A 15,262-nucleotide genomic window follows, 5' to 3' on the forward strand; every position below is an offset into this window, starting at 1 on the left:
ATCCAACAATCCATAACAAAAGCAGCTCCACCAAAAAGAAAAAGTTGGAGTCCATCAATGCAGGGAGTCTCTGGAGAACATAGCTTCTGTTGGCATTAATAAGAGTTATTGCAGAAACTTCCTGCATACGGCAGAAGACAAGTCCATCTTCCAATCCCCACTTTTAACAAGAAGTTTCCCATCAGCCTCGCCATCCCATCATGCTGGATTTTTTTTATCCCTTTCCTCAAGGACCCATTTCCATATGCTCTCAACTTTGCTATCTTTCTTCATTCACTGTAATTCTAGGTTGGATCCGGTATGCTGAAAGGGTGCTTACCAACCCAGTGACTCCACACATTTGCACTGCGAAGTCTCCACAGCAGATCATGGGGTCCCTGGTGAAGTGTTACTTTGCCAGGCAACAGGTAACTAATTCTGCTTTTCTTGACTGTTCTAGAGAATTGTTCTCTTGCATGTTGGTTTCTAATATTTAATTACAGATGTCTTACACCTCCTCCCACCCATTCATTCTTCCTAAACGGTCTGTGCTTACATCTTAGGCTAGATTGTGCTTTGCTGCTATGCAAGTGTGCAAGACAAAGAACCTCTCAATTTCACCCCACGCTGGCAGAACATAGTTGCAGTCATTGTGCTCTCAATGCCTCATGGAGATTGGATTTAATTCTTTATGTAAAAAAAAAAAGAAAAAAAAACTAAGTGACCAAAGTAAAGCTGGTATGCCAAATGCTGCCCACACAGTTCTACAATACAATCTTTAAAGCAGAGGGTATCATGCAGACACTACAGGTCCCAGCATGCAATGCTCTGTCATCTCAGATGGAGCTGAAGCATTTGTATGCTGAGAACTGAAGTATCCACTGGTTCTGAGTTCACAAGTTTATTCTGCCACTAATTTTAGGTACAGTCTTGAGCAAGTCATGTCCTCTCTCTGCCTCAGTTTCTCCATGTAGGGTGACCAGGCACCCCAATATTATAGGGACCATCCCAAAATTAGGGGCTTTGTTTTATATAGGCAACTATGCTCCCCCCCCCCCCAAAAAAAAAAAAAAAAAGTACCCTGATTTTTCAGACTTGTTGTTTGGTCACCCTATCCCCATATGATAGATGGGGATAATAATACTTAACTATCTATTACTCCTGGAGGGATTCTGTGCCAAAAAATGCAAAATTCTGCATATTTTATTTGTCAAAATAATGCAATATAATCACACCAGTTTAAATAAATTACCAAAACAACTGAAACTACAATACAGAAAAAAGTCACAATAACTATTCATCATTTCCTAAACACATGAAAGTTAAGTAATAAACACTTGGTTACTGATACCCTGCATTCCAGTAATCCTGGATTTTCATTTAAATTACATTACAGAGCACCAAACAGCAAAAAAAAAAAAAAAAGTAGAAAGTCATATAGTTTTGCTAATCATTGTCATGGACTTGGCTGGGTACTTCGGGAAGTGCTTTGTTCTGATTATCCTGACATTTTACTGACTGCTTGCTAAATGTTTTATTTGCTGTCATTCATTTTTTTTTTTTTTAATGGGTAAGTAAAATAAATCCTGATCTGTAATCTAACTCCATTGTGGTACTTTGGCACAGGAAAAAAGTGAGAGAGTGCATAGCTCTTCCTAGCTCAGGATTCCCTTAGGCTATGTCTACATTTGTAGAGTTTTTGCACTGTAAGTTTAACCGGTGATGGGGAACGGATCAAAGTAAAGCACTGGTTTGTGTACTCACTTAATTCCTCAGGCCTCCGGAGCATGTTTACATTAGCAGCACTTCCATCGCTGATGAGAGCAGCACTCTAGGGCAGCTATCTTACAGTGCAGCTCTCTCCATTTTGAGGATAGGCCCTGTGGGAAGGGGGCGGGGGTGATCACGGGGCATCCGGGGTTCCTGCACAGCCACCTCCTCCCCAAACACTGATCAGCTCCAGTAACTCAGCATTGCTCCAAGCAGGGGATCGCTTGCTCCATGGAGCAGGCATTGTCACCTGGCCAGATGATAAATGAGCACTTGCCAAGAAAACAGGAAGGGGAGTTTCAAAGTTCCTGGGGCTTTCCAGGGGGAGAGGTGGATGTCTGTTTACCTGGCAGCAGAGCTGCTGGCAAGAGTGGTCACCTAGGCACTATGGGATATCCTCAGGAGGCTAAAAGCTATGTAAACAGAACATAACTTCACTTGCACTTCACCGCAAAAGCATCACCAGTAAGAGCTGTATGCCTCTCGTGGATGTGGTTTTTCTTCAAAAAGTCATTGGCAAGTGTAGATGCTCCCATGGTTTTTGCGCAAAAAAGGGAATTTTTCTGCTTTAAATGGCAAGTGTAGACATGCCCTTACTGTCATTTTTATAATAAGACTTCTTTACTTCGCTCTGGCAATGTAGGGGCCTTAAAACTTTCACCGGTTTTAATGCTCCTGGAGGAGTTGACTGATAATGGGAACAGTTAATTAACAATAGGAACAATAGGCATGCTGCTACATTTCTGCCTCAGAGAATGAGATCAATTAACCATCAACAGCAACTTTAACAACTTTACTACACAGTCAGGGTGCTACATTTGTGCCTTGGAGAATGAGATCAATTAACTCAAGCAGGCTGCTTCATTTGTGCCTCTAGCCTGTCTCATGCATATAAAAAGCCTTACCCTTACACGCCAGGGAGCTGCAGTCACAAGAGAGGGACAGAGTCTCACTTACTCACTTTTTGGCACACATGTACACCCAGCCTCTCTTCCTCTCCCCCCAACCCCCGTGACAGTGATCAGGTAGGCACGCATGCCCAGCTCCCTTCCCCTGTCTCTGAGGCTGCTCCGGGCACACTGGAACAGACATATGCTGCCTGACCTTCTGGGGAAGAGGCATGTGTCCCCTGGCAGATTTTTTTTTTCTTTTTTTGCATTTTTCTGCTTTGGGGGGGGTCACAGAAAAATGCAGCCCATATGAATTCTGTGCCCCTGCATGGGCGCAGAATCCCCCCCAGGAGTAACCTATGATGTAGGGGCGTTGGTTGCATCAGTGAGTTATTGTAAAGTGCTCTATAAATATGTATGCTGCTGGTGCTGTTAGTAGCTGTCAACCTCCTAGCAAATGACCAACATCTCCTTCAGATGGGCAAAGTATGAGTGCCACTGTGATAAATGACAGCTGCAGCTCCAAATCTGGACATGTCCCATGTCTCAAAATGTACAGCACTAGAAGTAGCTTCCGTGAGAAGAGGCTTCTTGCTTTCTCTGTTCTTACAGACAAATTTTAGTTAACTAGGTCACTTGGAAGAAGTAAGCTGTATAGCCTAATGTGTTCGTTTGGGATAGCTCTGACAACTACTGTAACATAATCAACTGCTACAAAACAAAAAAAAGTTGCCCCAGTTGCTGTGCCTTGCACTTAGCTCCAGACCTAATGTGACTGTAAATATAACCTGTGTAATTTTCTGCAATAATACTTTCATCCATGTTTGTCTCCATGCATTCTTGGCCTTTTCACAAAATTCAGATGTGCCCTTTTTATTCCTTAGAACCTATCTCCAGATAAAATTTTCCATATAATCGTGGCTCCTTGCTATGACAAAAAATTGGAAGCCCTGCGGGAAGATTTTTACACCCCCTTGTATAACTCTCAAGATGTTGATTGTGTTCTAACATCAGGTAAAACCTCCTTTAAATGTACTCCCATATAAAATGGCAGCATGATTCACCAGTTGTTTGAACTGACTTTATGCTAGGTCAGCTTTTTTTTCATTTAGCATTTTGTAGCTGTCAAAATAAGGTTTAGTTTCATCTGATTCCAAAAAAAGGACCCTTCTTGAGTTACTGACTGTATATGTATTGCATAGACATTGGGTGTGGGATAGATAAAAGAACAAAAACTGGCTGTGTCTGTGTTCTGCTCTCCTTGTCTTATCTAGAGCAAGTATCTGAACTTGCGCTGCAGTCAAACCTTTCTGACAGGCAAAAGCTGTCCCGGCCAGCATTTATTTTGTGGCTTTGTCCTCCTTATCTACATTCCGCCTGTTAATTCATTAACACACCTCTCTTGGGAAGACTACTCGTTCCCACCTTCTTGCCCCCCAGCAGCTTCAAACAGCTGCCTTGTTTTTGCACAGAGGGGCTGGGAGGAATAGAAGGAAAGGGTTGTCTTTTAAGATCAACCTGCCACAAAAACATTTCCTCCTTTTCTGGGCAATGTGGAAATTTCTCCCAAATGCCACCCTGCCCCAAGGCTCAGGAGGCGTATCATCCAATACCGGGCCAGTGATAGGTTGAAAGTTATTCATTCATTCTTAAACACTGCCAACATAGTTTGGTAAATATGTGGCACATCCAGAAATGTGTAGTGATGTGGTATGGCATAAAGGTATTCTTGGAACTCCTATTGGGTGACCTGTAAGACTCATTCATGGCTTCATACGAAGGTTGCCAACTTTGAATGTATTCCTGGAGATTTCATCACATGACATAATCTTTAATTAAAGATTAATCGTTAATTCCTGGAGACTCCAGGCCAATCCTGGAGGGTTGGCAACCCTACTTCATACCACACTGTCCGTGTGTTTTTGCTCTGCCAGTCTCCGCTATCTGTCGTCTTGAAGAGAGACTGTGTGTGTACTTTGGTTTGTGTTAAAGATAATTGTCCTGCATTGCCCTACAGGTGAAATTGTCCAAATAATGGAGCAGAAAAATATATCTATGAAAGAAGTGGCTGAAGTGGCTATAGACAGTTTGTAAGTAGCTTTTGCTGTGGGCTATGTTGTTTATTGTGCCAGTGATCAAATAATGTTCTGCCATACATAGAAGTCATCACATGTGTAGTGCTTTTTCAAACAAATAAGTTATTCAAAACAAAAGTTTGCATGCACCAAAACCAGACTACACTGAAACCTGTTCACATGCACAGTGGCGAAAGAAACCAGCATTTTTCTTTTAGAGGCCTCTTGTATCTCCCAATCCATGAAGTGGTAAAATGCAACAGATAGCCCTTTCTAATGGATATATTTTTATATTAATCCAAAACCAATCACCTAAAACAGCAGCCTCTTCCAAAATGAATTCCTCTCTAATTGTTTTTAAAAGCCTAATTTAAAAGAATGAAAGCTGTGCTGTGCCAAGATTGTATGTTCAACAGGCTTCGGTGTCTGCAATGGATATGATTAAAAGAACCAGCAAGTAGCTTTTATATGTATCTTTGTGCAGTAGTATTAGGTCTGTATAAAGTGGTGAGATTCTGGATTCTACTGAACTGATGACTTGTTAGTGTTATCATGGGGTGTTTTGATGCCCCACCCTAAGCTTTTTTTTTTTTTTTTTTTTTTTTTTAAAGCTTTGCTATAGTTGAACCTGTGTAAGGGCTAACTATTCATTCCCTCAGGGTGTGTTCTCCTTCTAGTACCCAGCTTCCCACTAGACTGAGCTGGGGCAATTTCTGTGGGGTTTATTCTGTGTTCTGTCATCCCTTCATTCAGACCAGCATCTTGACAGTAAATTTCCATTTTTCCTATTGTCTTCATGCAGAATTAGTGACAAGTGAACACCACCCTCTCTGGGTATGGTAAATGTTTTTTTCCTGAATGGAGCAGCTAGGTTCTATCCAGATTAGATCAAATAAATACATCTATTGGTTAAAGGACAGCAGAGAAAAGTCATGCAAAACATTAGAGTATTTGTTTACTCACTGCCTAACTAGAATGGAAACTATCATGTACACTCACAGAATTCCTAGAGTGACCTGTAGCTCACGAAAGCTTATGCTCAAATAAATTTGTTAGTTTCTAAGGTGCCACAAGTCCTCCTTTTCTTTTTGCGGATACAGACTAACACGGCTGCAACTCTGAAAACAGATCCACTTAGTTAGTTACAAAGGTAGAGTCTCAAAGGTTATCCAGTTCCAATTTATGTGTGATGCGTGTTAGTCCAGTCTCATTACACAGCTGCATAATGAAGTGACAACTCTCCTGCAAAGAGTGAAAGAAAGCTCCTTCAAGTCTACCCAGAATCCCTTTGAGTTTCTCCCTTCATCCTCAAATTGTATCCCGCCTAAGCATTATCTACACTAGGGAAGTCTAGGTTATACAGTGATGATAACGCCTAAATCCTGTTTACACTACAGCCTTTGTGATTACTTTTGCTAATGGGGCTGCACTGGCTGTGAGTTGGGCTGCACTGGCTGTGAGTTAAAGGTACCCATTTTCTAAAGGCTTAGAGAGGCCAGGTCGGTGGCTTTTTGTTTTATTAAAGAGCAAGCTTGATGTCAAATTTTAAATATACCATTGGAATGTCTTTTAAGCTGTATTTAAGCTAAGTTATATTAGGGGTGAGAGCAACGCATTAAGAGGGATAACATGATATCAGAATTGAATCAGGCTACCAGACTTGACATAACAAGACTTTATCCGCCCCTACGGTGATTTTTCACCCATTAAAAACAGATCTTCAGAGGAATAGGAATGAAGTGAGAACAAAAGCTTCTCCAGTGCCATCTTACTTTTAAAATTAACATTAAACAAAATTAAACTCCTCTTTAAAAATAAGCCCCAATACACTTGAAGCTGTGGTATAATCATTGTGATTGTTTGTTCAAGTTACTTTTTAATCCTAAATGACTTCTGTTGTAATTCTCATAATTACTATCTTAACTGGAGAACATTACTATAAATATAAGTTAGGCAAATACAGGACACACTGACACCAAACAAAACCACAGCTGGTAACAACAAAAATCACTATCAGTTACATAAACCCACCATTAATGGTCTGGCTCAAAGAGCAGGTGGACATGCTATAAGCCTGGTTCTCACTTGTTAAATGTAGGTTTTATTCCTAGTTCCCTAGGAATAAAACCCCAACTTTTCTGTAGTTCTTTTAAGTTAGATGTTTGATATATTATTATTTTGCATTAACAGTTCCTGCCTTTGGTTTCTGGTTGAATGTAAGGAACTCAGGCTGCTACTACCAGCAGAATGCACAATCTATATAGCACACAAGCAGTGTCCCAGCACAGATCACTCTGGATGCTCAGGGAGGAGTGCAAAGTAGACCAGAGCTACAGATGCTTTTCCAGCAGAAGTGAGAGCAGGGTGACGAAGTTGTTATCCCCAGAGCAGCTAACAGGCTGGGACTGCTGTCAAAAACGCCTTTTTCTCACAATAGTGAAGCCATGTATCCCCGACCACTCCTTTTCTACCAGAAAGATAAAGTATTTGCCAGTGATTCTGTAGGACTGCATTCCCATCACCTACACCCCTTGTGTCCCAGCATAAAACTGACATTTTGATCACTAGAGATCATTCAGTACTATTCTTTGACCAGACATGAGTCAATTCCTGTATTTATTTACTTCTACAAATTTCAGCTTGGATAATTGTGTTCTGCCGACAGGTGAATCCAATGTCAACTGGATATAGTATTTTTCACTTCCTGCTATCCAACAGCTACCATGTTCCATGGAATGATCCCTCTATATTGTTTCTATATCAGTTTACAGACATAGTGTTGGAAATCCTTGAGGGTATACACAGTCCCATAGAAGCCAGCAGAATTGCTCTTATGAGCAAAAGTTTGCAGGATCAGGCCTATGATCTGTAAAGTACTTTTAGATCCTTCAATGTTAAAAGTGCATCCTACATTACAATAAACATGATCTGATATTTATTATTTCACATTCATTTTGTTTTGGCTGGGGGGTTTTCACAGTTAAAACAAGTGTTTTCGAATTGCCTAAGTGCTGATACAACTCAGTTTCCATGTGACTTTGAGTGTGGTTTTTAAAATGCCTCTTAACCAGCTAGTCTTGATGGCTGTTTCCAAGCCATTTCATTCTATTATGTATGAATATATTTTGTTAAACTTCTGTTGCCTGAAGTTTTTGAAGCTACAGTTTTTTTTTCTCTTTTGCCATTTTCATTTTACCACTGTCTCAAAACACAAATTGGACAAGTTCATTTCTAGGAACAAATATTCTTTTCCCCTGACAAAAAGTGTTATGGGAGAGAGAAACAAATCTCATTTTCTTCAGGTGAAATGATCAAACTCTGAGCTTCTTTCTCCCTCCTTTTTGTCCATTTTCTAAGGTTTGGTGAAATAAAGGAGGAGGACTTAGTACGGCATGATGGGAGGAGATCTGATGGGTACCTGGAGCACATCTTTAAACATGCTGCCAAAGAGCTGTTTGATATGGATATCAAGGAAATCACCTACAAAACACTAAAGTAAGTTGGATTTTGGATGTTTGTATTAATGGAATGGGATAACATGAACCTCAGTGCAGTAACTAGGTATTCCACATATCAAAATCACTGGTTTGCATTGTCCTTAATAAGCTACCTGTAAATTCACCACTGGAAAATCACTGTTGCTAACTCTCTTGTTTTATTAATAATACTTCTTCTTTGAAGATGGAATAGATATTTGTTCTTCAATCTCCACCCAAATTTTTATTTGACCGACAACACTTAGGAACTAGAAGCCCTGCCCATTCATTCTCAGGTTATCCCTTTTTTCTTCTATCATGTGAGCTCTGTGGGCATGTACTGAAATGCTTGTATCATCCTGTTAGTAATCCCTAAGGGATCTGAGGGTTTAGAATTTTCTCTCTCTCTCTTTCTGTACAGAAACAAGGACTTCCAGGAGGTCACCCTGGAAAAGGATGGTGAGACAGTGTTGCGCTTTGCAGCTGCGTATGGCTTTAGGAACATCCAGAACGTGGTCCTGAAACTGAAAAAGGGAAAGTTCTTGTATCATTTTGTGGAGGTTCTTGCCTGCCCTGGAGGTAAGAATGATACTGGATCCATGGTGACTTTTTTTCCTGTTTCTGTGAGTATCATGGGAAGGTTCCAGAAAGAGCTGATCCTTATTTTAATGATAGTAAGATGTTTACCACTCCACCATCAAATCTGAATGGTCCAAAATAAAACACACCTGTTTAGGCTTTCTGAGAGTCCATTCCATTTATTAGGTTGTCCAAAATGAGAGGGACAGTATTTGTTTTCTGCTGGGTGATCTGTAAGCACCTAGTCCAGAGTGCTGAGGAGTTGTCTGTCCTTTTGTGAAATACAGAGTTGAGGGAAAGAGAAGAATGTGGGACCTAGCTGGTGAAGAAAGGAGGGGAGGAGGAAAAGAGATTTTTGCTATGGAAACCCCATCAACATTTGGACACTTGCTGATGACAGAATCATTTTTAAAGGTGAACAGTGACTTTTAGCAGCATCAATGGGGCTGCTGACTGCAAAAGGCAGTTATCCTTTTTAATTAGCAACAGGACAACACTGAAAATCGAGAGTTTAAACTACAAGATAGTTCTTCCCCCAAACAAACTAATCCCGTCTCATTGCTGTGGTGTTCTATTTTTAGGGTGTTTAAATGGAAAAGGCCAAGCCCAGACTGAAGATGGAAAACCTGACAAAGTGTTGCTCAGTCAGATGGAGGAAGTGTATGCTGCAATTCCTGTCAGGCTTCCAGAAACCAGCATGCATGTGCAAAAGCTGTACCAGGACTGGCTGGAAGGGATGGACTCCAAGAAGGTCCAGGAAACTCTGCACACCAAATACTGTGCAGTAAATCAAACAGCAAGCAGCATGGATATCAAGTGGTGACAAATCAGGCTCACGAAAGATGAAAAAACTTGCATAGGTTAGTTATGAACTCAGCACTGGAAACATTCTATGCAATTGGGGATGCTATGCACTAGCCGAGTGTACGATGAGTACGCTTTCTGAATTGCGGAATATTCCTTACTTAATACAAAGAACCATTGCTCAATTTTTTATGTTGAATGCCTTGGTTCCCTATGGGTCTGTTAGACTCTTACTGTGCTTGACCTCCTGTGTATTTGGGAGTTTTTTGTTTAGTTAAGGTCTAATCTTGCAGGGTACAGTGAGCACCTTCTTCTAGGTGTACAATGCCCTCAACTTGAAGTGAAATTAATGCAGGTTGAGGGTTCTCACCACTTTTTACAGAACTGGCACCCTCAACCAGGAGCTATTGTAATCCTTACGTATGTGATTCCTTTCGCCAGGCAAGAACAGCCACCCTGTTTAGAATTGTTGTGTTCAGTGTACCGTAATTTAGAACTCTTTTTGCCTTGTTAACCAAAAAATGATTATTTTACACAAAGCGACAGATAAAAAATGTAATTGAGAGATTTACTTGACTCCTTCCACCACTATACAATAAAGAGGTTTATTCAGCTACTAAAACGTTGACAACAAGCTTCCTACGGACACACTAACCACAAAGGGAGAACATTCTGATATAAATGGCATGTCTTTAATAATATTAAATGGTTGTAACACAGTCCTCTCTTCCCTCGTTCTTTCATTAAGGATTTTTGCTAACAGGCTGGTTTGTACAAATAGTTAAACCTGTTAATCTCTCTTCAGAAACTTGCATCATGAATTAATCTTTTCTGTAACTTTTATTTTCTTTTGTCTGACTTGTTTATGAAAGCGAGATATGGTGACCCCATGTGAAGACAGGCATGATGTTGCCTGCAATCTTCACCCTACATCAATTCTATGCTAGACTTCAGTCCTGATTTACAATACCTCTGCTATTCCATTTCTGGCTAGTCCTGAGCATATACCGTGTCAGATTGAATCCAGAGACCAGATAAATTTGTTGAGTGCCTCTAACAAAAAAAATCTTAATTTTGGAACATTCTTGAGCTGATAATATGATGTAAACTGATAGTGCTAGTTTGGGGGCATTTTTATGTACATTACATGGCTGCTTCAATTAACAAGCTATCATCTTAAAAAATCATGCTTGATAGATGTAACCGTCTGTACAGCCTCGCAGTTCAGGGAGGGATGTTTAAGGATGTGATGTGACATTCCAGCCATTACAAGGCTTCCACCAGATTTCATAGCAGCCTCATGCTTGTTGTTTTGATTAGTGGCTCTCTCAAAACTGGAAGGATTTTAGCTTTCACGTTTTGTTGAGAAAATATGAATGGGGTTTGTCGTGATCTCAGGAAATGCATGAAAGCAAATCTTGTGGATTTCTTAATATCAGTTACTCTGTGTGTGTGTGCGCACAAAGCTAATAATACAAGATCTTGATGGAGTATATTTGAAATCAGGATCTACCCTTGGAATGTAGGAGGTGAGGCATTCAATGCTTCCAGTCTTTTTTTTTTTTTTTTTTCCCCTTTTAAATAAAGTATCTAACAACAGAGTCGATTATATTCCTGTTGGAGGCAAATGTGCGTTTTTGACTTAAATAGGAGTAGGCTCAAAACGAGGAGGGGGAAAAAAGGGTGCTGAAATGTGTGGACTTGCTGGAAGGGACAACTGGTTTAAAATGAACTTGTTGATGTGGTTGCAGGTTTCATCCAAGCCTCCTTTACTTTTAATAATACTTTATTTCAATGCAAAAGGCATATGGATCTGACTTGTATGGCTACCTGCATGCAGAGTAAGCCTTCAGGTTTGTTGTTGTGTTTTTGTTTTTGTTTTTTTTAAATAAAATGTTTTTGACGCAATAACTGAACATTTAGAGAAATCTACCTCTGTGCTAGGAAAAGAGTTTGGAGCAGCAGGGAGATCCTGGAAAACCTATACATCCAAAAAAATTTAAAATTGTCTATTAAAGAATAACCTGTGGGTTACATGAAGCTCGTGAACACTTTCAATACTTGAAAGCAACATGACCCCTTCAGTTTTAATTTCTTGATCTATTCTGATATCCCCAGAACCCTTCAATGGAATCACATTGTAATTAAGTTTTATTGTTCTAAGTTAGTATATACATATATTTCTATATGTATATATGGCTTAAAACTGGTTGAAATGTTAATTTATATATATAGCTTCAGTTCTGTGTATAGTTTATTTTTGTAAAGGAAAATGTGGATATACTTGACAATGTGAAAAACTGGTTCTCAGTTTAAATTTTTGATTAAAACTTAATTCTTCACTATGCTGTGAAAGAGCCACCTTCCTATGGGATTCTTTAAGTGTAAATCTAGAGATTAGAGCACAGCTTCATCTCATTGGCTGCTGCCCATCACTGAACAAAAACCCTCTCTGCCATTTTGCTTGAGCACACATGCCTGTTTCATTCAATAGATCCTCTTTCCATACTTGAGTTTCCACAGGAACAGTATCAGATGAGATGGCTGTAAAATATTAGTTGTTCTTTCCCATTATAAAGGCAGATTAAGAATTCACTTTCTTTCAGCTTCTCAATTTGAAATGCTCCACACTTAAAAAGTAGCTGTGTAACAATCTCTTAGAACTGTTACATGCCACAACCTCTCTTTTAAAAAAGAGTGCATTTTGAATGTTCATCCAACATATAGCTGTAGTGGCTACATACAGTATCATTAGGTGTACTATAATTTGGGATTGTGGGAGTTTTCTGATTTTTCAGGGTTTAATTTTTAGAAAAACTGAGACTATTTTTGGAATAAAAAATCTGATTTTATCATTTAAAAAAAAGTTTTCCATTAACTGCCAGTTTGTGAAACATCCAGGAATCTCCTCTGCAAAGTTTAACATTGCAAAAATCATTTTTCAGTGTTTTTTTTAACAAATCTCTAAATTTTTTGCTTCATTGAGGTTTCAGCCTAAAACTAGAAACCCATATTATGATTTTAGGTAATGCCCATCAGGTATCTAAAATCAGATTCTAGCCTTTAAGCCTACATTAGGAAAGTTATGCTGTGTTGACAATGGGTGCAGCTAGCTAGTTTCTGAAACTGCTGAACATAATGTAGTCCTGTCTACACTTGCAATTAAACTGTTTTGCAGGAGCAGTTTATTTACATTTGTTGACAGCACCCTGAATCACAAAATGTGTAAAGTTTCTAGTGTAATCACAGCCATAGTGCTTTACTTCTCAGTTGAATGTTGTGCTGGGACACTTCATCGCTGAGTACAAAAGAACGTGGGGTTTGCCGTGGACTTTTTTTCTTTTTAAGGAAAATTAAATCTGTGTTTAAAAATCTTTGGCAAAACAAAAATGCTAAACTGTATTTGGAGGTTGTCTTTAATGCCATAAAATATCCTAGACGTGTAATGTACTGGTAGTGAGAGGAGTTGTATTATAGTATTCTTCTGAGGTCTCTAGTGGGAAGGGTAAGTGTTGTAAAGACATCTTGCCAAGACCTCAGAAATAAGAGAGTTTGCCTCTTAGTAGCCACTGCTCCAGTGTATTTTTGTTTGTTCACCATTCTTCAAGTGAATACGATCTGGGACTGTGATATTTAATAAATACATGTCTGTACACAGCTCAGCAGCTTCAGCTGGATGATACTTGGATAATCAGTTATCTAAACTCTGGTGCTTTGTATTTCAAATGGAGCATGAACTTGAATTGCCCTAATAAATATCTTTGAATCTAATTTTGTGGTGGTTTTGTTTAGTTACATACATGGGCCTCATCTTATTCCAAGGTGCGTATTGCCTCAACACAGACACACATCTCTCTCTGAAAGCTTAGCAGACCCAGACAATGTACTTCATACAAATGTTTGTTTTAAAATATGTTTTGAGATGGTTATTTACCTAATGTGAGGGGAGGAGACTGTCCTTCCATGTCCCTTTCAGAGACCAAAGTCTGAATGAGCCCATATTTCACTATCCTGCCAGCCCCACCCCAGGGCTGAGTGTGCTGATTGTCCAAGGTTGTTGGTCCCCGTCAGTCTGGCAAATGAGATACCAGCACCACTTTTCTTTAAGCTTATTGCACCGTCATTAAACTGCCTAAAGGAAAATAAATGTTCCTCATTTAGAGCTGCCTTTGGACACACGGCAATAACAATTCTTTACATCCACTGTTCATAAAACATTTGGACTATAAAACTACCAACTCTTCCCAGTCAAAGTATGCACGCAAAAACCTTTCAGCTAACTACAGGAAATGTTCGGATATCGCTTACTGAGTGACTATGTAAGCCAGCCAGGTGGCTCCTGTGGAGTTCCTAACTTTGAAAACAATTATGGAGAACAAACTGGTAGAGGTTGGTTTGTGGTCAGTAACTGATTATACTGTAGCAGCATGTAACTACACTGTAGTCAGTTCATTTAAAGCACTTGAATGACAAAGACTTGTATTCTGATTCTGCAACTAAGGAGTTTGCCGTAGAATCCATCTTCTGGGAGCAGAATTGTGCTCCAGAAGCCAAGATTTAACTTTCAAAATAAGTTTGTAGTCATCAAGATTGGGAAGGAGTTTCCCAAACATGAGACAAATGTAACTTTCTGCTTTGTTCCCCTGAGTCTGTACACAGCACCTCCAGGAGCAGTTTCTTTACAAAATTGTTCTCAGAACCTACTGTGTGAAATTCATCCTGGTGTGGGAGATGCGAAAAGGGACCAGATTTTTAAAGGCATTTAGGCACCTAAAGATTCAGATAGGGGCTCTACTGGGATTTTCAAAACTACCTAGGTCGGGGTGGCCAACCTGTGGCTCTGGAGCCGCATGAGGCTCTTTAGAGGTTAATATGCAGGTCCTTGCATAGGCGCTGACTCTGAGACTGGAGCTACAGATGCTAACTTTCCAATGTGCTGTGGGGTGCTCACTGCTCAACCCCCTTCTCTACCCCAGGTCCTGCCACCACTCCACCCCTTCCTCCAAAGCCCCTTCCCCGGAGCCGACCATGCCCTCGCTCCTCCCTCCTCCCCACCAGAGCCTCCTGCACGCTGCAAAACAGCTGATTGCAGCCAGGGGGAGATGTGAGGAGGGAGCGGGAGGTGCTGATTGGCGGGGCTGCCAGTGGGCAGGAGGGGCTGGGGCTGGAGGGGGGTAGCAGATGGGGGCCTGCTTACATTACTGTGGCTCTGGCAATGTTTGTTGGTAAATTCTGGTTCCTTTTCAGGCTCAGGTTGGCCACCCCTGACCTAGGTGCCTAACATCCATTAAAATCAGGTGTTTTTGAAAATCCCGCTAGGTACCCATCTGACTCCTTTGGGCAGTTAAATACCCTTTGCACCTTTTAAGGCAGTTGGTGGGGTTACCTGGGCAATGTAAGGGAGAGGAAGGGAACTGCTTGCAGAAGGGAGGGCTCTGTATCTATGCACTGTGGAGCTCTCCTGTCACCCAGCATAAACTGACTGCTGAGTGTTAGTACTAAAATAGAGAGCAGGTGAGGGGACCTCGGATTATGTGGAGCCAATGACTCTAGGGTGTAGTCTCCATGCTGAGTTGCAGCTTTTTAATAGATGATTTTTAAACGAAAGCAAAAGGTGGTCTGGATAGTCTTATCTTGGTTTAGTTTAAGTCAGTTAACAGCACCTTTAAACTGCAATAAATTACAGTTA

The 15,262-nt window shown here is 40.4% G+C and overlaps 1 protein-coding gene across 3 annotated transcripts in view; it reads left to right on the top strand.

Annotated features, from left to right (window-relative positions):
• Window positions 1-13,344, top strand: part of NARF (nuclear prelamin A recognition factor) — a 30,119-nt gene extending 16,775 nt beyond the window's left edge. For all 3 annotated transcript variants that reach the window (XM_077834268.1, XM_077834267.1, XM_077834266.1), the window contains 6 exons: window positions 289-407; window positions 3,524-3,653; window positions 4,657-4,729; window positions 8,072-8,209; window positions 8,612-8,769; window positions 9,351-13,344. In XM_077834268.1, the coding sequence (XP_077690394.1) occupies window positions 289-407; window positions 3,524-3,653; window positions 4,657-4,729; window positions 8,072-8,209; window positions 8,612-8,769; window positions 9,351-9,592 (860 nt within the window). In that variant the 3' untranslated portion in view covers window positions 9,593-13,344. The remainder of the gene's footprint in view (window positions 1-288; window positions 408-3,523; window positions 3,654-4,656; window positions 4,730-8,071; window positions 8,210-8,611; window positions 8,770-9,350) is intronic.
• Window positions 13,345-15,262: the final 1,918 nt, after the last annotated feature.

The sequence above is a fragment of the Eretmochelys imbricata genome, chromosome 14, assembly GCF_965152235.1.
Source record: "Eretmochelys imbricata isolate rEreImb1 chromosome 14, rEreImb1.hap1, whole genome shotgun sequence".
In the NCBI taxonomy this organism is placed as follows: Eukaryota; Metazoa; Chordata; order Testudines; family Cheloniidae; genus Eretmochelys; species Eretmochelys imbricata.